The sequence below is a fragment of the Thunnus thynnus genome, chromosome 2 (assembly GCF_963924715.1).
Source record: "Thunnus thynnus chromosome 2, fThuThy2.1, whole genome shotgun sequence".
NCBI classification, from domain to species: domain Eukaryota; kingdom Metazoa; phylum Chordata; class Actinopteri; order Scombriformes; family Scombridae; genus Thunnus; species Thunnus thynnus.
The window spans coordinates 34254816-34279361 of NC_089518.1; the positions used below are offsets into that span (position 1 = coordinate 34254816).

The window sequence follows — 24546 nt, forward strand, 5'->3', positions numbered from 1 at the left end:
ATAATCACCATCCTCCGCATGTTTCCCTGGAAGACTAATGGGAACATGCACTGTAAAATCATAGATTATACTCTTTGCATAATTTATTCCTTGTCACCTCCTAGGCTTAGAAAATTAATCTTCATACTGTATTGCACATTCATTATTCATCAATCTTTTAAAAGAGAGGTTTCTGGGTTCTCTCTTTTTAAGTTTTGCATTTTTCTGGACTGCGCTGGGCTGAATTCACAGTCACAGTCGAGCACAGTGAGAAGGAATCAGCGTTATTCATGACCAGAATAACAGAGGACATGGAATAAATCAGTATGAAATATCGTCATACTCATATTTAAATATGTTCTCTGCAGGGTTTTGTCTGGATCATTTTTGAGTAGTGGCACAGAGTCAGAGGTGAGGGGCAGATGATCAGTATGTACAAAGGAGAAAAACAACAGCATCAGTCGTCTCAGCGAATGTCCGATAATATCATACAATATATATCAAATACATACAAAAGACCTCTAGTCCTTGTAAGAATTATGACTCTAGTATGTCAGGAGCAAAGTAGGAAATACAGACGGGTGACAAATTAAAGGAAACACCAACATAAAATGCCACCAGAACGGCTTCAATGTGCCTTGTCATTGATTCTACAAGTCTCTGAACTCTTCTGGAGGGATGAACACCGTTCTTCAAAAAGATATTCCTTCATCTGGTGTTTTGATGATAGTGGTGGAGAGCGCCGTCTAACATGTCGGTCCAAAATCTCCAGTTGAGATTCACATCATTTTTATACTCATCTAACCATTCAGTGACCCCTCATGCCCTGTGAATTGGGGCATTGTCATCCTGGAAGAGACCACTCCCATCAGGATAGAAATTTTTCATCAATAGGGTAAAGGTGATGACTCAGAAAAACTTTGTATTGATTAGCAGTGACCCTTCCCTCTAAGGGGACAAGTGGACGCAAACCATGCCAGCAAAATGCCCCCCACAGCATAACAGAGCCACCAGATCCCCTTACTGTAGGGGTCAAGCATTCAGACCTGTACCGGCTTTTCCTTTAATTTGTCACCTGTCTGTAACAATGACTTTAACAATGACTTATTATTTATATTATGTTATAATTTTAACTGTGGCGGCATAGGTCCCCTAACCTTGATCCAGGAAATTAACCCAAACCATGATATTTCCCTTCCCAAGCACTTTTTGTGCTTTAACTTAACCCATAAGAACCTGGACCCATTTCTCCTTAAAGGAAAATTATGGGAAATATAAAACAGACCAAATGGACCACAAGGAACACATTTCTGATTTTTTTTTTGAAATTTTACCTTCAGTGTATATATGTTCAGAACAGGTTAAATGTAATACAGGACTTAGTTATTATTAAAGCATCAGAATTGTTAAATGGGTTGAAACCTACCTTTTGTAACAAAAAACAAGATTTTTAAAATTAGCTAGTTCTGTCACATTTGCTGACCAGGCACACCGCCATTTTGGAAGTGATTTCATAGGTACACAGATTCACACATTGTCACATGACTGCACCAGGATGTTCAGTAGATGTCACTGAGGGACTTCATGAGTAAAAATCAAGGATAAAGCTGTATTAGGAATTTTCCAGAACACTGAAAGGGTTGGTGACACCTGTGTCACCATGGGTTCTTATGGGTTAATGACTCCTTAACCATAGTGGTGTCAGAAAGGCACTGACAAATGATGTCCTGTCGATGGGGACATGAGATCAGATAACACTCATGTGTTGTTCTGAAGGGAATAGATAGAATATCTCCAGACTTATCTATGAAATAATACTTGTTTTGGTCAAAATAAATGCCAACATCAGGTTCATACACTGTGAAGAAGAGTGGGCAGTTCATCTTATGTAATCAGTCCAATGAACCTTGGCCATGTAATGATAACATGAAATAATAACATGGCAAAATGTAATAACCATTAACATATGTTGTATATCTTATATAAAGATTGAGAAATGTGTTCTACTAGAGAGTCTCAAGTGTTTAGGACTGTTGCTCTTTAATAATAAAGCCCTTTTACTCTCAGAGAAAACCATCAACAGCATAAAAGCAAAAGCTAGAGGAGGATCTGAAAAAATGTGCATGTACAGCAGAAATGTTTCATTTTCAGTTCTTTATCATCCCGTAATGGCCCCATTAGCAAGATGTTATTGATTCGATGAACATTCCTAAAGAGAATAAACATAATACACTCATAACACACTCTTTCTCGAGCCAGGTTTGATCCAATTATTCTGAATTGGCATGAGATGGAGCATTCTCCTCTGTTATCATGAAGCTGAAAGGCCCAATGAGAGGTCAATGTGAGTGTTAGAGACTACTATAGTGGTATATTGACTCTGTGTGCTTCAGGAGAGGACTGCACTTTGCCAGCCGAAATAGCCTCCATCATCACAAAGCTTCAGTTACTGAGAAACATCTAAAATATGTGATCGCGTTTATTTTGATTAAAATTCTGCAACCCAGAGAGAAAAAAAAAAGAAACTCCCCTTTGCAGAAGCTGTCTTTAGCAAAGAAACAGAGGTGTTGAAAATACACAATGTAGTTTTGTAAAAGCAACATTTTTTCATGCTGCCAGTTTTAGCATTGAATTTATGCCTGTGCTGTAGTTTTTAGTAGCATCCATCTTTCTTGCCACTGTCATTATCTGTCAAATGACGTGCTGATGGATCACTATAAAAGACTATTCTGACTTGTTTACATTTCAAGGACCAGTGTTATCTGAGTTTCCAGCTGTCAGTTCTGCATTACTGTTATTGTGTCAATAGTTGATATATAATGTAGCAGCGCTGAGACAGAATTTATTCATCATGACTTCAAAACTAGAAATGTATTAGAATCTAAAAACTTAAGTTAGAGGGCAAGTTTGATAGAAATACAGCAGATTTCTGGGACTCATCTGTTCAGTTCTTTTTCTCTGGTGCTCCAGGCTAACATGTTAGCATTGTAAGTAATAATAAGCAACTGTTTAAGTAAACAGTCAGTTGTGTTAATCATTATTCAGTTGTAAATACAGTTTTATTACTGTATATCACGGTTTTTTTACACTTAATTTGAAATTCTGTTTCATAACATTTCTATGACTTTGTACTAAACATTTACAACTAAACTTTTAACTGCAGACATACTGTACAGCACTAAGATAACTTTAATGAATTGGAGCAACAGTTGTGGACATTTGTGGGCAGTGGGGGCCAGTTAGGATATTTTCTGAACTGGTCTTTTGTTGTTAATGCCAAACTTGTGGCAACAATCTCCCAGGAACCAGATAATGGAAAATAATACTGTAAACAAATAATGCAATCCATTAAAAAAATATAGTGTGACAATAATGCACTGTTGTATAACAGAATGTACTACTTTCCCTGTTCCTATAGGAAGTTAATGTGGTGAGTGATGGGGCACTGTGCATAAATCACAGCATAGCTGATGAGTGCTTAATTTATTATATGAAATAGTTCTAAATTTATGGCTGTGGATACCATTTAATAAAAAGGAAAGGTTGTGGGAGTTTTGCTAACTGGTTTCTAAAGGTTAATAATACTTTTTAAACTTGATATCTTGACATGTGATTAATGTTAGGCCTTAAATAAAATCAGTATTATCAACACAAACCTATTAATAGCTACGTATCAGTCAAGAAACCTTCAACGGGTTCTTCACATAACAAAAGATACAAGCTTGTACATAATGTATGTGTAAATACTCACAAAGAACAACGACCAACCCAAGGGACCAAGCAATGATCTAACCATAAAAAACAAATCCTTCAATGTTTTTAAACAAACCAATAGGTAAAATCCCCATAGTTAATAGTAATCATTTTTACAGTAAATAAACAAATCTTAGAAATAAAATATTATGTATTTCACCGCCAATTTTGTTACAGCATAGAGAAGGCTGTGTAAGCACATTTATACTATTCATTTAAGGAAGTAAAATTAGCAAATAATAAGGATCAAACAGTCAAAGAATAAATAAGTTGTAAAATCCAATTAGAACATTTTACAGAGTTTATTTTTTAGTGTAAAAATTGTCTAAAGAAGGTTTGGGATTGTGTTCAATGAACTGAATGCGGCCCAGCTGTTACATGAGCTATATTAGTCAGTGATCATTTTTTAAAATGAACCCATGGGACATCAAATAAAAAACTGACTTTTTACTGCCTAAAGGGTATGCTGGTTCCTTAATATAATTCAGTATAACGCAGGCTTTTATGTTAGAGTTGAGCACCAGAGCAAATGATCTACAGTACAACAGAGCCATATGGGGTTTTTTAAGAATCTCATTTGCACCATCTTATACAAGCTTTTGATTCTGCTCCAAAAGCAGATTGTGATTGAAATGAAATGCATCAGATGTTGTTTTTTTTTTTCAAAAAAACAGCTGACAAACTTTCCCATTTTCATTTCAGCCTCTCAGACAGCTTTTAAAGTTTAGAAGCTTGATTAGAGAATTAATTAGATAATAACTTTCAAGCACAAGTGGTTGGAGGGGTTATAGAGTTTTCTATAAATAAACCTTTTAAGAGCGAGATTTAGGCTTTTTTTCTCAGTGAATAATTCAGAACTTTTTTAATGATAGAGTAAAGTCTTTTCAACTTTGTCAGCGGCTCATAACAAATGACTGATTACAGCGATCAAGAACCAGGCAACAGGGCATTACATTCTCAACGGAAAAGGAGAGGAAGTCAAGTCCAGAAGCTTCATCGACTTGGGCGTGGAGTGGCACTACATCATCGAGGACGACGTGGAGACTCTGCACACCGATGGGCCTCTGCATGACCCCGTGGTGGTCCTGGTAATATTACCTCTTTCTCTATGAAAAAGTGTATATTTGAATTAATCTGAAAATCCATTTGCTTGACAATGAGCACTATATAAAAGAAATAGGTCAGCTATCCAGTTCAATCTAGCCAGTCGCCATTATTCTCATTAATTTTTCTATCACTATCTGTTAGATTTTAATTATGAAAAACTCATTAATTAACCAATGAAATGAAATTAGAAATTTTTAAAATAGCCAATTTTTAAAAAGAAACAGTAACAGATATGCTGTAAGAATATGTCAAATGATTAATGATTTCAAACACCGAACTAAAACATAAGTGCGTGCCAGAGTGACAAGGCGAGATTTGAGAACGTCAAGAAGGGCTCTGACAGAGGATCTCAAGCGGCAGTCAGCCTTATAGGAGGTTATAAAAGCCAAAGCAGGAGTCTGAGCATGCAAAGTTTAAAATCCAGCAATAAAAAATCTTTCAATCAAATCCAAAATTGAAAGGCAGCCAGTGAAACGAAGCAAGGATTTGGGGTAATATGCTTACTTTTCATGGAGTGTGTTAGTAGTCTGGCAGCAGCACTCTGAACTTGGGAGGTATTTCTCCTGCTGAGACTCGATTGTAAGTTGCATTAATCAAACCTGGTAGAGATCAAAGCATGAAAAGATCTCCTGCAGATCTGCGAATGAAAGAAAAAGACCTGTATGTACTCATTATTCTTACTTAAATAAGATGTGATTGTTCCACTGAAGTTACTTGAGCATCTAATGACAGGTCTGAAACTACACCAAGATTACAGGCTTCAAGCATCACATTTGGTGATAGGCTATCAAGACTAGACATAAGACAATTAAGGAGGTGTGTCACTTGAAATTGTTCAGTCGGAGGAAATAATTGGACATTTGGCGCTTACCACCGCAGAGATATGACATTTACACTACCAGGCAAAAGTTTTCAAACTCCTCAATTTTTCCATCTTTTTTTTTAAATTGAATTTTACATAGTTTGATATTTCAATGTACTCTGAAATGAAAGCATAAAACAAATAGTTGGAGATTAAAAAAAAAAAAAAAAGAAATCATGGAACTGTTAAAAAAAAAAAAAAAAAAAACTCAAATTTTTCACTCATGAAAGTAGACACCCTTTTGCAGATATAACAGCTGAACACACTTGTAGCTTTCTTTAGAAATCAAATATTTTTCAGAAAATTCTCCCCGACACTGTTGCAGAAGTTCCCACACTTGTAGGTTGCTTGCTTTCATCCCGATCCCCATCCAGTTCATCCTAAAAAACAAGCTCAATGACTGCTGGTTCTATGATTTGAAGCCTATCATCTTGTTCTTTTCATCTAAAAAGGTAGTTCTGACAGCCTGGAGGTATGTTATGGATCATTATCTTGCTGTAGGATGAACTCCTGACTAACAAGGCATAGACTAGAGGATACTGCATGGCTCTGCAAAATACTGTGGTAGCCCTTTTGGTCCAGAGTGCCAATCACTCGCCAATCACTCTGGATCCAGCAAAAGAGCCCCAGGCCTACACACTCTCTCCTCCATGCTTTTATAGAGACAGAGAGTTTGTATGTAATCAACAAAAGTTGTAGGAAATATAACTTATATTCATTGCTGCAGAAAATCTGTAAACTGTTAACCCATCACTTAATCCCTGGAAAAGGCCTTTTCTACAACTCTGACATTTAGATAATTTTTATCTATGTACCACTTAAGGTTATTCACTGGACTTGAACTGCTTAAATTTAAATAAAAAACAGGGATGTTCTAAAACTTCTGACTGAAAACATCTGCTACACCAGGCTATATCTGGACATACGTACAGCTGTGTGTCATCCGCATAACAGTTAAATTTAATTTTGTGTCTACGGATAATAAAGGGTCACAGTATAGCTCCCCTCTAGAGTTGGAGGCTTTTTCAACCATAACATAGAATAATTTTATTGTAAGTATGAACTAAACTAATCTAGTTAACCCTGACCACATCGTTCATGCCAACATGCCTCTCCATATGAAGGCTGAGTGAAGGTCAAAGAGGATTTAAATCAAATTAAAGCCTCATCATAAACACATTAAGTCATTCATGACTTTCACCACAGCTGTCTCAGTACAGTGAGGACAGAGAAAGTCATACTGAACTTCTCATTTTAATGTCATTCATAAAAGATACCAATACAGACAAAGAAGAAATCTGGTATAGGCCTACGATTTGCAAATTGCAAATGAGTCAAAACTACACTAAATGGATCCAAAGAAGGTTTCTTAAGGAGAGGTTTAAAGCTAGAGGGGGATATGCAGGTACAGAGAACAGTGAAATGTTTGGATCAATCATCTAAAATTCAAACAATTAGGAATATAAAGATTTGAATGTATGAAATTGAGAGAAATTAAGAGAATGTGATACGTTGTTTTAATACTGTATGTTGTCCCATTCATTCTAATGAAGACACGCTGAAATAAAAATGTTGAGTGGACTACTGGTGGCTTTAAAATATATGTTGGACATAATGGTTCAAGTTTTTATTTTTTAGTTTTTTTTTTATTATTATTTATTTATTTTGTCCTTCACCACAAAGAGTACAAGCTAGTAAAGCTCTGTAAACAGAACATTTTGAAGTATGTCACACTCGACTGTGTGTTTTTGTTTATTTAAAATCACCCAACCTAAAACTTACACCAACACCAGTTTTCAAGTTTCCCTGTGTCCGTACTCCTACAAGGTGTTTTATGCTGCAAACACTTGTCATTTGGAATTGAATTTTATCATCTACACAGCAACAAACCTGCAAAATAAACCTGAATAGAATAGAGAAGGAAGAGTCATAGTAGTGGGCTCAGTCTTATCTTGTGCATGAACTCTCCTATTGTCTGGTAATTGCTTGTCCTGTCTTCAACTAATTAGTGTCCTGTATTGACATCATGTAATGCTTTTTCCAAATGCAGTTTTTGCTCCTGTCTCTTGAAATTAAATATAATGCATTTATTTGGACACATGTTCCCAATTTGAGTATGTTCATACAAATACGCAGCACAGAGGATGATGCTATAATGGGGCAATGTTTTTTTTTTTCCCCCTTTCCTTTTTTTCTTCCCCGTGGCTTGCAGATTATACCCAAGGACAATGAGACACGATCTACTCTAATGTACAAGTACATCATCCATGAAGATTCAGTGCCTGTCAACAACAACAATGTCCTCCAGGAGGACACATATGAGTGGGCTCTGAAGAGCTGGTCTCCATGTTCCAAGCCTTGTGCCGGAGGTAATGGATACATTACCGTCAAATTAGAAAAGAATAGAGGGGAATAATGCCATTCTACTTATACAGATATGATTATCTGAATTTCATACTCACCTGCTCTTGTTGTGTGTGAGAAGGGTTTAGTGTCACAGTCTTATTTCTTATTATCATGCAGGAAGTGCTGTGCTATAAGCCTCATCTTGTATAGGCATTCATATGTCTTTATCCACTTCTAGTTCTGACTTTCTAGAGCTAAACTTAACAAGGAACACTACAGTTTACTAAACAGCTGAGTAACTGTACTAGCAGCTCTTTACCAGCACTGCATGTGTCCTACTACTGTATGTTTACATGCAGACATAATGATGATATACGATAGGATGCAAACATAATGAGGCATATATGCAGACCCTAGTTGTGTATGGATGTCTTGGTGGGTGGGTAAATTATGCCTTGCTGCACAATCTGCTATCAACTGCTATTTTAATCATGCTCATCCATATTATACCCTGAAATGACAATAAGGGAAGGGATTTCTCTTCCCTAAGTTTATCCTTGAGACAGTGAACCTCCCCAGGTTTGGTGCAGATTAACCGGGTATGAAGACTAAAAACACAACAGGTTGTGTTAGGCTGACCCAGAACAGCCCTGTATTACAACAATGCAATGTTTACAACTATGGAAAGTTATCACAGCAGCAACTATTTGGTCACAAGTTAAATAGAAGACATACAGCATTCATGTTAAAAAAGTAATCCAAGTAATCTATTGGGAATGTACGCTTCATGTATGTGATTGGCCAACGCAGCGCCTTGCCAGATAACGTTGTGCAGACGACCCTGTGTTTATTTGCCGGAGGTCTCTGTGTTAACTATAAATTTGAACACTTGTCAGACGCCCAGTGATTTATAATACCATGGGATGGGAATCATTTTATCTTTCATTGCAACAGTACAGTAAACAGAAGAAAGACAATGTTCGCATTACAAAGTAATCTACAAGCAACCTTTTCTCCTAGAAAGTTTATATACACTACAAAATTGTTTCCCCAATTACATTGTGTTGGCAAATCTAAACGCTGCCTGGTTTATGTTGACGACTTTTTTTGAATTAATGAAGCAGGACTCTGGCATCAGAGATCGAGGTTCACATCCTGAGTGCAGCATGTGGTTAGGTTTAGGCAACAAAAGCACTTTGATTAAGTTTAGTGCGATGGTGGTTTCACTTAAATGTTATTAAACTGGTTGTGCTTCAAGTCAGTGCGGACTTTTTTTCTGTATTAAACCAAGACCACAATCTTCTAACCTTAGTCAAGCTCTGCAAGTGCCTAAACATAACCATAAGAAGTTTAATGATGCTGTACTTTCTACTAGCGGATATTTTACTGCAGGATCAGATATTCTAGTGAAAGAAAATTACGTTGTCTCTGAACACGTTCAGTATCAACATTTTTGCAACTTGCCAAATACATTAATTAACAACATTTTCTCATTATGTGGAGAGAAAATGTAATTCAGCCAGCAAAATGTTTCTGCGGCTGCAATTTAGTCATATATAAAAACTTAATTTCTAGGAGACTGTGTGGCTAGTAGAGATGTGTGCTTGAATGTATTTCTTTGGCCAATTCAGCAACTTGTATGATGTTGCATTAAATAGCAGCAAAAGTTCAACCAGGTTCAACTGTTTTGCTTTTTTTTTTTGCCTTAGCTGCGTGTGTCGGTATCCCTGCTGGGTGAATGCAGCAGTCCCATTGAAATAAATGAGAGCAGCTGCATATTTTAACACAGTGCTGTTATATGTCTGAACACAGGGTTAGGGCAAAGGATAAAGTCAAAAAAAAACACATAGTACATGAAAGATTGGAACATATTTGGCTCCAGCTTTGCTCCACAAAATTTAAACTAATATATATGTTATTTTTCAGTATTTATACAGTAAATCCCCCTGCCTAGAGATGGGTACATGTATACCCCGTATATCTGCACGTACACACCACTGCACCTCTGACAGACACATGTAGTATAATAATCTTTTTTCAGCATGTATAAAATAAGGGATATTATAATAAAGTGGATTTCTTTTCTAGGTTTTACAAAAGATTTCATAATGACAAGCCATCACTTCTTTCTTAGGGTTTCAATACACCAAATACGGATGCCGAAAGAAGGGCGACACCAAGATGGTCCATCGAGGCTACTGCGACGCCAGCAAGAAACCAAAACCCATCCGCAGAATGTGTAACCTTCAAGACTGCACACAACCTCAGTGAGTACAGATTTCCTAACTTCCTACAGTGAAAAAGTACAGGACAGTTTTACAAGTGTTGATTAGATTCAAACTGGGACTTAGCTTGCAATCTGTTAAGATAAAATGTTAAAGTGGCGTCTGTCAGCCTTAGCTGAATTTAAATGAGTTACTCCTTAACTGTGGTGATTGTGGCTGAGTGGGAATAGAGTGAAAATGAACACTTAACACCCACAAATCTGCTTATGAAAACAGGTGCTTAACTGTCACCTCTGACATGGATGTTGTGTTTTCACTTCAAGTTGTTTATTTTTCTAAGCACTTCTCTATTTGATTTCTCTTGAGACATGGAGGTGTACAATCAAATATGTTTCGAGTTCTTTTGCTTTCTTGGCTCTTCACAGATATATCAGTGTGGGCGGCACCTAAACTGATTTTTCTGGCATTTAAAAAATGTTTTATGCTTCAAGTTTTTCACAAATGTCATATAATCGGTTGCCAAACTGTTGTAAGTTTTGTCTCCTTAACATGAACTGAAACACATTTTGAATGTATTTTGCAACTGCAACCAAATTTTAGATGACAGATGCATATATGGAGTTTTATTTGTATGGCACCTTTCAACAACAAGGCCATGCAAAGTGCTTTACATAAGACATACAGTAAAAGATATTAAGGAAAGATTAAAAAACACAAGACAATAAAAAAGACACATTTGAAAAGGATTTTAAAAAAGTATGATAAAACAGAAGATAAGCTAACATTGATTAAAACTGATACAAAAAATAATAAATAAAATAGGAGAATAAATGGTTATGTAGCTACAGTGCAGTGAAAGGTATAAATAAATAAATAAATAATCCCAAATTAATTTAAGTAAAAAAGGCAGACAGCAAAGTCCTCAGTCTTGATTTAAAAGAAATGAAAGTTGCAGCAGACCTGCAGTTTTCTGGGAGTTTGTTCCAGATATGGTGCGTAAACTGAACACTGCTTCTCCATGTTTAGTTTTGACTCTGCTAACAGAAAGCAGACAAGTCCCAGAGGACCTGAGAGGTCCGGACGCTTCATAACAACAAATCAATGCTTTGCTAACCAACAGTAGTATCTTCAAATCAATTTAAAAAAAAAAAAAAAAAAAAAAAAAAGGCCATAACTTCGTTTTTGTGACTCTGACTCACTCATAATTTTGCAAATTTCATCCTCACACAAAGCTCTGTATATGTACTGTGTCTTTTTACACATCCAGATGCAGGTTAAAAATTGTTTAAAAGGGATATGCCAACAATTTAGTATTGCACTTGTGAGAGACATATTTAAAAAAAGAATGGTCAAAAATGAAGCAGCAGAAGCAGAGATATTCTGACTTTTACTCCCTAGTATGAGTCAAGTTTTAAAAATGCTGGATCCTGCGATCATCAGCTTTATTTTTTCAAAATTTAGAAAACTCCCTCCCTCCAGAGCCACAGGATAACAACAAGCAGAGGATTATGCAAATATATTGTTTACTGCAACTGCATATGTTGTTGCATATGTGGCCCTCAAGAGCTGCTAACCCTCAAAGTATTTCATTAGTTTGGATTTTAGTGGAAACTTTTGGTGTCCCATGATAGTTTAAATGCAGCATCAGGAGGTTTTTATACCCTGATGAGAATATATTTTTGTGGAAATGTTGACAACCTGTTGTTTTTAGCTTGGAAATTTGGAGAAAAAAAAAAAATTAGAATAATGTATATCAGCAGAAACAGAGGCATCATGCCCATTCAGCTTGAGGGAGCCGTCTCAAATATTTGAGATTGGTTTTGGTTTTAGAAATTGTTTAATTCTATTTTCACAATAAGGGCTAGATCCACAAAGATCCGCTAATAGCACAGTCAACTGCGTAGCATTTGCACCTGCAATCTGCCACGTTTTAAGGATCACGAAAGATTTTTGCACTAATGATATGCCGGCGCAAACATGCCCATAAAGTTTTGCAGCTGAATGCAATTTGCCCTCATCTTGGGCCTGCTTGAGTGAGTGGAGCAGTTTGCAGTGTTTCAGGCTCTTGCATTGGTCCATAATGAAAACTGCAGAGAGCAAAAAAGCCTCAAATTCTGTGTCTTTAATTAGCAGAGGTGTTCACACACACACACACACACACCAACTTTCATGTATTTTGCTTCTTTTTCTTCTCTAGTATTTCACATCTATAAAATCTACTGAAACGTCCATCAAAATAGGCTACAGCTATTAATGTGACTCAGGCAGGTCTGAAAACATGTTAGATTAATGTCTGAATCTTACAATGATGTCGTTCAGGTGTCACTGAATGGTCTGGTGCCCACAGCTGGATGTGGGTCACAGCTGGCTGCAGCAACACACAGCAGCTGAAACGATAAGTGCGTCTCCCAGCTGAGAAAGAGGCACAGCAGTGGTAATTTCATTAACATGGGATTGGTCGGGATCTGATGGTAATTAATGTTCTGTCTTCTGCTAGACGTCTACACAGGTCAGCTGTTTCACACAGATTCAGGTTCATACAGTGGAATTGTTTGTAATAAAGCAGCCCTTACGGATCAGCACCGTCAGGATATTTTTATTTTTAAAGTAGCTGAAAGTCCGAGATAAGCCCACCACCCCCATACCCACTTGAAGACCAAGGACTTGTAACATGATTAAATTAAAAGGTTAATGAATGTTAAGGAAGAGTAATGATAGATCAATAAGTAAACTGTGTTGAGGATTAATCCACAAATATGAAGAAAATTAAGTTACAGAAACTGTTAAATGACAAATTGAATTAATGATGTGAAAAAAGTCTTAATGGCCTTTAATGGTGTGGCGGTACGGATTCCCCTTGATGTTCTGTAAGAAGTCGGAAAACCAGCTCCCAGCCACATAAAGAAATAAAAAAAAAAAACTAATATTCACATGGAGAAACCTCACGAGGTGTTGCACAATGGGAAACGTCGCCTTAATGAAATAATGCCTCTTCAATAATACTAACGAAAAAACGCCTCTTTAATGTGTTTAAAAAAATAAAGCCTGCAGGTGTTTAGGCTATTGTGAGGCAAGCACAACTTCTTGCACGATGGCCGCTAAGAAACCAATGCAGGACACTTTTTGTTATGGTATTCCCTCAAAAGGTACCCTCACATCAGAAAGACCAGAAAGAAGACACAAAAGGGCCTGTACAGGCCAGAGTTTCTGTCTGACAATCTTTTCAAATGAGATCTACAACCAGTGGAGGAAAGAACAGAGTGACCATGGTGTGCAGTTTCTCTCCTCTCTTAAGCCCTGGAAAAAGGGCGTTGTCACACCCTGACTGGCCGAGAGGGGAACGCACCCAGCTGCTCTCAATCACCACCTGGGAGCCAGTCCCCACACTCTGCACACAGGTGATCTGCATAACCTCCCAATCAACCCAGACATGCAACTATCCGAATTCAGAACGGGGAGACAGGGAAATGATAGCAAGTCCCACAAATGGGTGACTGCTACAATGGATTTAGCAATTTAGTATTTGGTAGTTCAGATATTAACATGTCTTCTTTTTTTTAACATCCAAGCTTCACATCTTCACCACACAATACAGCAGCTCTTCCCTTCTGCTGCACTGCATTGAAGCAGCAGTATTAATCTGAAGTTATTCTTGTGTCTTAATGAAGGTTTTACCGCTTTATTTAGCTCACAGATGAGCTCAGACCTTCAGAGACCAAGCCAGGATCGATAAATATCGACAAGGCTTTACACTAGGATGATGTTATGCTGTGTAGCCTTTAATCTCCTGTGCCAAGTGCCTGGACAGGTCTACTTTTTATCAATTTTATCTTGTCATGAGAGATCCATCGTAGCAGTTAATTTTTAAATTATTTAAAAATGATGTCAACTGAAAAACAGCCTCTCAGCACCTCAGCTGCATGTAGCTGCTACACCCGTAACAGTGACAGGAGTGTGAATGTTAAAGGAAAAATTGGAGGAGATTAATATGTTGGCTGAGCTGATGGAGTCTAAACGCAGGGTCATTACAGAAAAGGCCCTGCAGGTGAAAGAAATAGTTTGAAAGAGGAGAAGGATTGCATATAAGCTTATTAGCAGTGGAGGCTGTAAAAGATGAGAGGGAAGTTTTAACGGCAGCTGCCCATGGAAAAAAAACTGCAGAGAGGCTCAGCGAGAATCGTTTATTTGAATCTCAAAGCCGCGTGAGGCAGCGTCTTTGGGTTATCAGCGAACTTCAGTACTCGGCGGTGATGCAACATAACACGCCGAAGACCTCACACGGTAAGCTGTTCTGTTCAGCTTTAAAAGCAACGAGAACGAGAGGCGACGAGAGATCTAAAGCTGGTGAGATTTGGCGCAGGATGAAACTTTCACTCTCTGCTGTTTGGGAAATTGTGTTTCTCTCTTATGTTCTGGTTGACTTCTCTTCAGGGTGGAGATTCTGTAGCTCACAGCAGAACAAATAAAGGAAATATACAAGAGGTGGGATTCTTGCTATGTTTCAGCCTCTTTTTGTTTTTTAGGCACATAGGAAAGCTTTTAAATAAAAAACAACCATGTCTGGTGAGTTTTCATGGACAAATTTGGTTAAAAATACTGCTGTCTGTACTGTCAGTTGGTCAGTCCACCACTTTGATCTAAAATATCTCAATTATTTGATGGATTGCCATGAAGTTTGGTACAGACATTCAAGGTCCCTAGAGGATATATTCTAGTGTTTACTCAGTGAAATATTTCAACATCTACCAGAAAGATTGACACCGAATGTAGCCCAAACATTCATGGTTCCCTTCCGGATGAATTGTAATAACTTTGGTGACGCCTGGACTTTTCATTTAGCACCAACATCAGTTCAAATCTTTACAGATTGTCCAGTATTTTGTACAATTCAATGACTTTATGGCCAAATACCTGAAAAAAATCATGATATGTGCCTACGTGCAGCCTCTCAGAGCTGCTAGCACGACTTTAGACACTTGTTTAATTAAATTTTGAATTTTAAATAAACAATATGTTCTTATTCGAAGGTACATAAAATCATTTTTTTTCATATAGTTAAACTGTACTGCAGTTTTTCAAATTTAAAGTTTTGAAACTTTTGTCTCTTGGACAGTTATATTTTCCATCTTCTCTGTTTGTTTTAGCAGTTGTTGATTCTTAAAGATCCCCTCCAGGCATTTTAAGAGATATATAAAAAAAAAACAACTCTTGGTACTGCTTAGAATAATAAGTTGCGTCTGTTTTTCCAAAAACAAATGTTCAGTTACCTTGTTAAAAAAAATCTGTTAAAATGACATCTGCTCTGTCTCCCTCATTAAAAAAATCCAGAATCTATGAATATGCAAATATTTTTTCATTTCAAAAGTTTAACTGCTGGATACAAGATGTTTCCTACTTCACTGTAAAGTCTATTTTCAGTGTGTTTGTGCAGCGGAGGCTTGAAGTTCACTTCAAACAGTCCAAATCGCAACACTGCAGCTGCTGAAGTCTCACCTCCTCCTTCTATCACAGCTGATCATCATCTGATTAATCACAATAAATCCAAAAATAACTGCTCGAAAATATTAAGTTGACATCAATTCATAAGACCATTTACATCACCTCAATAAATCAGCAAATTGTTAAAGTATAAATCCTGCTCACGTCTTAAACTCAGACTTTCAGTAAGCACAAAGAAAAATTTCCACTTTCAGCAAATGATGGTGAAAACAGCCTTCTAGTGTCAAAATCTGCGTACGCATCAATCTGCACAGAGAAGCTCAAACAAATCATTTGTCCTTTTCTCATAAACTACTGCACTTACTTTAATAAATAACCTGATTCCATTATTATCTATCATTATTATCGTGTATTTTTATGCAGATTAAGATTCAGATGCACAAAACAATTTCTATTATTAAAAGAAAATTAAAAAAAATGTAGAAAACTATGCAGCCTTGGTGGATGTATATGTTCTCTGTGAGCTTTCTAGTTTTTTCTTTGACTCTTTGTAATTGAATTGGTTGGGGTGAGAAGACAAGACCTTTGAAAAGAAGAATTCCCTCAATAGCTGGCCTGATTTTTGGTTGGACCGCAACAGTGGAGCCAGCTCTACACATGGGAATGTCTGTCCATCACTGACTCGCTGAGTGGTGAAGTTACACAACTGGAGTTGGAGTTCCCCCAATGGGCCATTGCTCTTTTTTGAATGAATCGGTGCAGATAGTTTTTTATTGCAGCCTCAGGCGGCGTTTACAGCAGTTCCACTCACTGCAGCTCATTCCAAATTTATTGCACGCTGTGAGCGACCTGCAGCCGAGCCAGCAGATGCCCTACCTCGGTCTGCACCTGGACTCCCCACGCCGTGATTGCACTGCTGTCAGAGGAGCATGTGGAGGCATTGTTACAGCTGACCTGATGCGTGAGGTCTGCAGCTTTGGTGCTGGCAGGGAGCGTCAGGCCGCTCCTCAGGATGATGTCGGCAGCTCACCCGGTGGTTCACCTGGGCCTGTAGCACATGAGAAACTTCCGACGCTGGTTCGTGCAGCTTCAGCTGCCAGGACAAACAGGCCAAGCTTGCAGAGTAGGTGAGAAAACAGCTCTTCATGCCCTGGGAGGCATGAGGGAGAGTGCACGGTTAAAACACCCCAAATAACAATCACTCTGACAAAACACTCAATACAGAGTGAAAAACAAGATAGAAACAGATGAAAGAGTAGGGGGAGTTAACAGATAATTAGAATAGTATTAATTAGAAGTAAAATAAGTTCTTATCAAATCAAACATCCCAAGATACGAGTGGAAAGTATTGTTCTTACATTTATAACCTTTTTTTTTTACTCAAAGGCAGCTTAACCATGTCATGTGATATGCTACTAAAGTAGACTTCAACAACAAATATTACTGGGACCACTACGGAAAATTGCAGATGAACATTTAATATCCAGGAATTCACATTATAGGCACTACCACTGATTCATCCCTGTAACAAACCTGCCACCATTTCACACATCGACCATAAACAGTCCAGACATATACAGTGCTTGGTTTTGAAGTCCCTACCTTGCTTCATGACTTTACTTTTCTCCCCTTCCTTTAGTCATGAAGAGGTCTAAGATTTCAGCCAAACTTAAGGAAGGAAGATAAGAAATGTCAAAAAGGAAATGTGGAAATGTCTGCCTGAAAAGATAAGACTTCAATACTAATGATGTCGAGAAATAAGAAGGGAAAAGTTTTGAATATTTTCTCGTCCAGTTTCAGCAGTTTTAAATGTTAACTTATTCAAGAAACTTATATTCCTATATATACTACATACATACATGTATATTAAATAATGTTTTACGTATGAAGCAGCTTAATCAGCTTCAAACAGTACCACTTGCTGTTCACAGAAACTGAAAAGGCAGTGAGGTGGGATGAAAGCTGGAGATACTGTAAATGTGTTAACCCTGTGGGTAAAAGGGTTTTAATTGCTGTCCTGTACATTAAAAGCTTGTCATAGTAATTAAAATGAATCAAAAACAAGGGTAAAAAACATGTATGTGTAATCCTCTCAAACAACTAATGTATAGTTCAAAGATTTCCTCACAACATGCTCATGACTCCCGCAGTCTCTTTGACAGTTTTCTTAGAACTGTTTTCTTTTAAAAACACCTGCAGCACTGATGCAAAATGTACGTGTGTTTGTCAGTCTTAAAGGGATGGTTTGTATTTTTTTGAAGTGGGATTGTATGAGGTAGTTATCCGTAGTCAGTGTATTACTGGCAGTAGATGGGTCAGCACCCCCCCCCCCCCCCAGTTCGGAGAAGCAGACAAGAGTCTGCAAGGAAGCTAAGCAATGTACTGCCACTAGTCCTTTGTGCAGCCACTCAGTTCAGCCTCTGTCTGAAACGGGCCATTTTAGCTCCTGTCTCTTTAAGGCCCCGCCTCCCAATGAGCCCACTCTGTTCTGATTGGCCAGCTTCTGGAAGCTGCCCCTCAGTAGACTTCCTGCAGCTCGGGAGGTAAACAAATAGTACTAGTAGGATTTCACTTCTATTTCTCATTCTTTACTTGAAATGGAAACTACTTAAGTACATTGTACATGTTCGAGCCCCGATCCAGTACGAAACACGCGAGCGGCTAACACGGACAATGCATGGAACGACCTTAGCTACGGAATAACAATCTGACGTCATCACAAGGAGGAAGTAGAAGTAACGTTGCAAACAGAGCTCTGACTTTTGACTTGTATTGAGCATTTTTATGTATGTTTTGTAACTTTGATGATGTTTAACACAGACATCAAACATCATAACAGTATATAAATAACAGAAAATCCCACAAACTATGTCACCTTTAAATATGTATCCACTTATCTGATCATGCTGCTTTTTAAAAGGATCTTATGGGTTGTTTTGAGTGCTTCCACTTTAATTATATATTCAAATAATTCTGCATTACTTACACATCATCTCATTACTCTGTTTTAATGTATTAATACTGTCTCCCTCACACACACATAGTCCCTCTGAGCAAATTGACTGCATAGAGAGTAATACAGTTGCTCTCTGATGACATGGGCATATAAATTTATGTGATTTATGCCTTATCGAGATGAGTTATCTTCACTTTGTTAATAGATGTATGAATTAAAAGACATCAATTCAGGACTTTGTTTTCATCCAATCCAATTTAAAGTTCAGATTTGCCCATTTTTGACAAAAAAAAAAAAAAAGTAATTAAGTATTCAGAAAGTTTCGAATGGCAGGTTTCTGTATTGATGAGTCTTGTGGCATTTAAATGGTTTTATTGATTTAATGTATGTGGAGGAGGTCTCGGCAGGATTATACTCTTCTACTATGCTGATGAGTGAGTCTCAACTTCTGTTGAAAGTTTTGAAAGTCTGCATTCAGAGTGCTCAGGCTTTGTGTCTAGTAAACATTTCACAGCTGCATGCTAATTCTTGTAATTCTCTTGTAAGTAATTTCTATCCTAAGTCAATGCATGATGTGTTCAAAGCTATTGTTGTCAGCTCCTCTCCATACTCTATTCTTTGCTGCCCTGCAAAGAAGCCTGAAATGCATCACTTTCGATTGTGTCTGCCTTTTTTTTTTTCCTCCATTCAAAAGTAACATGTTATATACCGTCTCAACAGCCTGGATGTGATTGCAAATCCACATGCATTGTGAGGGATTTTATCTCTAAATTAGCTGGTTGGGTGAGGGTTTGACTGTTGAAAAAGCCTTCAGAAACCATCAAGTTAAATACAATGACGATGAAGAAAAATACACCAAAACCCCAAAAATGTAGGTATCAACAACACTGAATGCTACTTCTTCTGGGCCTGTGTGGGTGTATATGTAGATATGTCATAAATTAGGTTTTAAATCTTAATCTAATTTCTCTAAATTGTTACTTTGACCACATGTACATTTTTTGTTTATCATACTGTTGCCATAACATGCCAAAACATGGGTCAATTAAACTATTTATCCATCAAATCCCTCTGAAGCAACATGTGAAATATGTAGGTAGACGCATTAAATCCCAGGTAGCTGCATGCACGGTGCATTCTCCATATAGTCTGTTAGGGCAGCACTTACAGGGTTAAAACTCAGATCAGAGGGTTGATAGAAAAAATCAACTGGTAGTGTGACGGGTTTACAGATTCAGAGCTGATCAGTCAGCTCGCAGACTGATCAGAGGCCTGTTATCACAGAGCGAGATTGCTGTGTTAGCGAGATACGTTTGGGTTTAATCTTGAGGTTTGTGTGGCACATCAGAACCGTCTTTAAACTAGAGGATATCATGTTCTCAAATTTACTAAAACGAGAAACTTATCAAAAAGACTAGATTGGTTTAAGCTTTATTTTCAAGGAGCAAAGAGTTGTTTCTTGCTGCCAGAGCTGCAACGATTGGCTGATTAATTGATGAGTTGATTAATAAATTGGCAGCCTGATATCCCGCTGGATAAGATGCATATCACATAACTGCAACATTAACTTGATTCATGCTGTGGATCTTTGCTGCATATCATAACCTACTCTCTACCCCTGTTTCCTGTCTCTCTGCACTTTCAACTGTCAAACTAAGGCAAAAAACGCCAAAAAAAAGAAACTACACCCTCCTCCCCCCACCTTTTTTTAAATTCAGAATATGTGAATATGCAAATATAAATTTAAAAAGTGTAACTGCTGGAAACAATATGTCTCCTATTTCATTGAAAAGTCCATTCTCAGTATATAATAATCTTTCTTTCTTTCCACATCACACTTGTAAGTTGAATACCGGACCACGATTTGCTCCGAACTAGTTGCGATGTCACAAATCTTGCTTGTCGGTACACATCTCTAACTGAGATTTAAGATGTGCACAGAGAGCAGATGAATGTGGAAAAAAAAACACATCAAAACTTAACATTGTTCTGCACAGTGAAGCTCAAACATCCACCTGAGGGAACAAGAGGAAAAACACATTTTTGAGTGGAGGACTTTCAAAATCTCAGAACTGCTGTGCTCCTCAGACTTCAAGACACACAGTCACATGTTTTTTATATAGTATGACATATTTACAATTTGACCTATGACATATTTATTTGGCATTTAGAAACCTGCATGTTCATGGAAGACAAAATACACAAACATTTTATATTTAAAGGACAAGGCTGGCACTTTTCTTTACATTTCTTATTGTCAACAAATCTCATGTGCCGAGTCAAACCAACAATTAACTCATCCTACAAGTATTATGTGTGTATCCAAAGCCTGATATATATTATTTCTCTGTGCCGTAGACCTCCGTTATTGTCCAAAAGCCATAAAAGACACATCAGTGCAGGCATGTTAGTTTTTCTTAGAAATGGCTCCAAAGACTGATAACAGCGATCACGTTTTCAGTCTCCGGAGAGTAGTTCTGTGTGAGGCAGACTGCAGAAGCATTAACAGTGCTTCACTGTACAGTTTACATAGTACAGTGGTCACCTCTTGACTCTGTACATTACTTTACTACTTTAGCTTTTTGCTGGTAATAGTCTTTGGAGCTGTTTCTAGACAAAGTACCCAAAGTACCAAAGCACTCAAACTCTTCATGGTGAAGGAACATGTCACCCAGTGCAACAGTGCGGCTTATTGAAGTGTTTTAATAGTTTTTGGATGACAACAGAGGAATAAGATATATCAGGCTTTAGATACACACACAATACTTGTTGGTTGATCAATTAATTTTCATTTTGGCTCTTCATGTTAGATTTGTGGACAATAGGAAAATTATAGAAAATGGCATATCGTTAAAATTATTATGCAATATCAGCTCTGTGATTTGTACATGTTGTCCACTTCATATGGGATGTGCGAATCATTGTATTGATTCTGAGTATGTAGACTGTGTGTTGTGCTTCAGTTGATGCTACAACTTGCTTCCTGTCTTTGAGCTTTTCTTTTATTGATATGACAGTACTGCATTTATCGTCACAGGGGTCTGTAAAGTTCTCAATTTGATGTCTGTAAGAGGCATTATAATACAAATCTGCTGCTGCTGAGCCATCTGATCATTTCAAAAAAAGAGAAAAACACAGTGAAATACAATGAAGATTAATTTTTCATCACAGCACTGGCTTCTGTCCCTGCAGTAGCCAGAGTGCCAAAGTGATTCACCAAAGAGTGAATAACAATAATTATAAAAATGTCACCGTCAGCGTCACAAGTCATTTGGTGTGACATACAGCAATGCAGGCTGAAGCCCATCATATTTTTTGGCTGTTGGAAGGGTTCAGGTGTATTAATTTAAAACATATGAATGTTATTATGAAGCACTGAGTGGATACTGAATATCTGCCCTGCTGCTGTGGAGATTTTGAAAGGAACACAGTGACCAGATTGGGGCGGCTGTGGCTCAGGAGGTAGAGCGGGTCCACATGTCGAAGTGTCCTTGGCCAAGATACTGAACCCCAAATTGCCCCTGATGCCTGTGCCATTAGTGTGTGAATGTTTTTGTGTGTGTGTGAGTGAATGTGTGTGTGTGTCCTTGTGCACATGAATAAATTCAACCGCTTCACTCTGAGCTGCTGCTGCTGCTCCGTCTCCCTCTCTCCCCTAGTTCTGGTGCCTTGTGTATATTTTCTGCGTCTTCGATTTGCCTTATTATACCACATCATTTCCTTTTGGTTTCCCATGAATATGAAATGTATGAGCAATTAGACATATGCTATAAAAAGATCATAATATCCTAATTTTATGAGTAATATTTGATGTAATAGCCTCGCAGTTTTTCTCAGGGTTAGGGTTAAGCAAAGCAAATATTTCAGAATCAAGATCACTTTCTTATCATTTTATCTCTGAGCTTAGTGATCTAATTGAAATCCCACCTCTGAACTGCACCAATGAGCTTGCAGAATGTATCAGGTGCAGTCCAGGAGCTGACTGCTGCTGTCTGAGTAAATCAGAGGCTGAATACATGCTATCTAAATGCAAACCTCAGCGCACATTTGCAAAACACTACTTTCTTAATAAATCTGTTCCTGTGTTAGGAGTGATGCTCTCTCCTGTTTCTAACAACAGGATCTTCACTGTCCTAAACTTGGCTGCATTATTTGGATCCTTTCGCCCAGGGCTCAGAATAATTTAAAAGACTAACTTGATTTGTAATCACTGCCTTCATATACCAGGCTTTCAATCCATGCCACAATCACAACATGTTTCATGAAGAATCATGTTTCAAACTGTCACGCTCTCTCCCACCTATGCCTTTCAAGTCATATCTTACTGGTTTGTGTGGGAATGTTGTAAATCAATCCTGTATGTGCGAAGTTCTGTCTTGTAAAAGAAGATTTGCATTTCAACGGACTTCCTGGTTAAATGATAAATTAAGCCTATTTCACTGCCAGATAGGTCAAAAAAATTAAAAATGGAAGATTTATTACTGAGTATATTAATCCCTGTTTTCGGTAGTTGCATATAAAGAACCCAACCCAAATTTGTTAGCAATGTAAACCCTGCTCTTTTCCATTCCATTAATTTATTGATTCTCTAATAACCAACAATATCAAGACATTTATATCGCCGCTGTCAGTTTGTTGCTAATTTTTTCAAACGTTCAAATTAGGGTAAACAATCCTTTTAAGCAGCAAGTAGATGGCGGTGAAAGCAGAGCCTGTGAAATCCATGAAATTATTAAAAGTTAACAAATCTGTAAGTCTAGCCAAATAACAAATAGACAGACTGAGGCAAACTCACAACATCACTTTTATTGATTTTTATTATGTTAACATTGACTTTCTATCACAACAGCTTCCTCTTCAATGTGTATCTTTCTTTTATTACAACATCCAACCTAACCTTCTGTATATCCTCAGTAATCTCCTCATATTGTTTTGTCCAGATGGACCTCAGAGGAATGGGAGCATTGTACCAAAACCTGCGGCAGCCTGGGCTTTCAGATCCGGACGGTTCGTTGCGTGCAGTTTCTCCACGACAGCACCAACCGCTCCGTCCACAGCAAATACTGCAGCGGAGAGAAGCCAGAGACCCGGCGACCCTGTAACAGAGTCCCATGTCCTTCTCAGTGGCGGACCGGAGCCTGGTCAGAGGTGAGACTTTGAGTTTAAAAGAGGAATTTTCTTGTGACTCTTAGATCAAAGGGCTCCAGTTTGTGCAGCTGATCACACGTTTTTTTTTCTTCTTTGGTCTTGGTGTGGATCATTTAGCCACAGATCCATCTGATCGATTTTACTTTTGATATCATCTTGTTTCCAATTAACTGATGTCAGCTTTCTTGCTATCAGCTAATTGCTTTCCAACAGATCTGTGTTGATACAGCAGCGGCTTTAAAATGCATGATATATGACTGTGATTTCTAAACTGAGAAAGATCATGTAGAAAAACAAAACGTGAGGCATCTGTGACATTTAATTTAAATGAGTGTCACATCTCATCTGGAAACATGCCAGTGTACAAAATGAGACCATTGACCACAGAGCCATCGAATTAATCCATTAAGTCAGATGCCCAGCTGAGTGGTGGAGCCCAGATAAGAGCTAATAGGATGCAATTCTTCATGTCAGCAGCCAATTTATGTTAGTTTAGTTTATCTCCATGTTTGGAATATGCAAGTATAGGTGCATGTTTGAGCACTCAGTAATAGTATTAGTGTAATAGTAAAAAAACAGCAGTTTGATTTATTTGGGTAAATTGTCCTTTTATTCATTTTCAAGATAATAATAGATGCTTTGAGATATGTGTTCTGAATAATATACGAATAATATGTTGTTGTTTTTTATTCTAGTGTTTTTGCCTTGTTGATTTATCTTAGATAAGTCAC

At 37.7% G+C, this 24546-nt stretch overlaps 1 protein-coding gene across 1 annotated transcript in view; it reads left to right on the plus strand.

The window, feature by feature from the left end:
- The window catches only part of adamts3 (ADAM metallopeptidase with thrombospondin type 1 motif, 3), a 152613-nt gene that overhangs the window by 119070 nt on the left and 8997 nt on the right, over positions 1-24546 (plus strand). Inside the window, exons 17-20 of the mRNA XM_067571746.1 lie at positions 4657-4820; positions 7914-8070; positions 10182-10314; positions 23608-23815. Coding sequence (XP_067427847.1) covers positions 4657-4820; positions 7914-8070; positions 10182-10314; positions 23608-23815 — 662 coding nt within the window. The remainder of the gene's footprint in view (positions 1-4656; positions 4821-7913; positions 8071-10181; positions 10315-23607; positions 23816-24546) is intronic.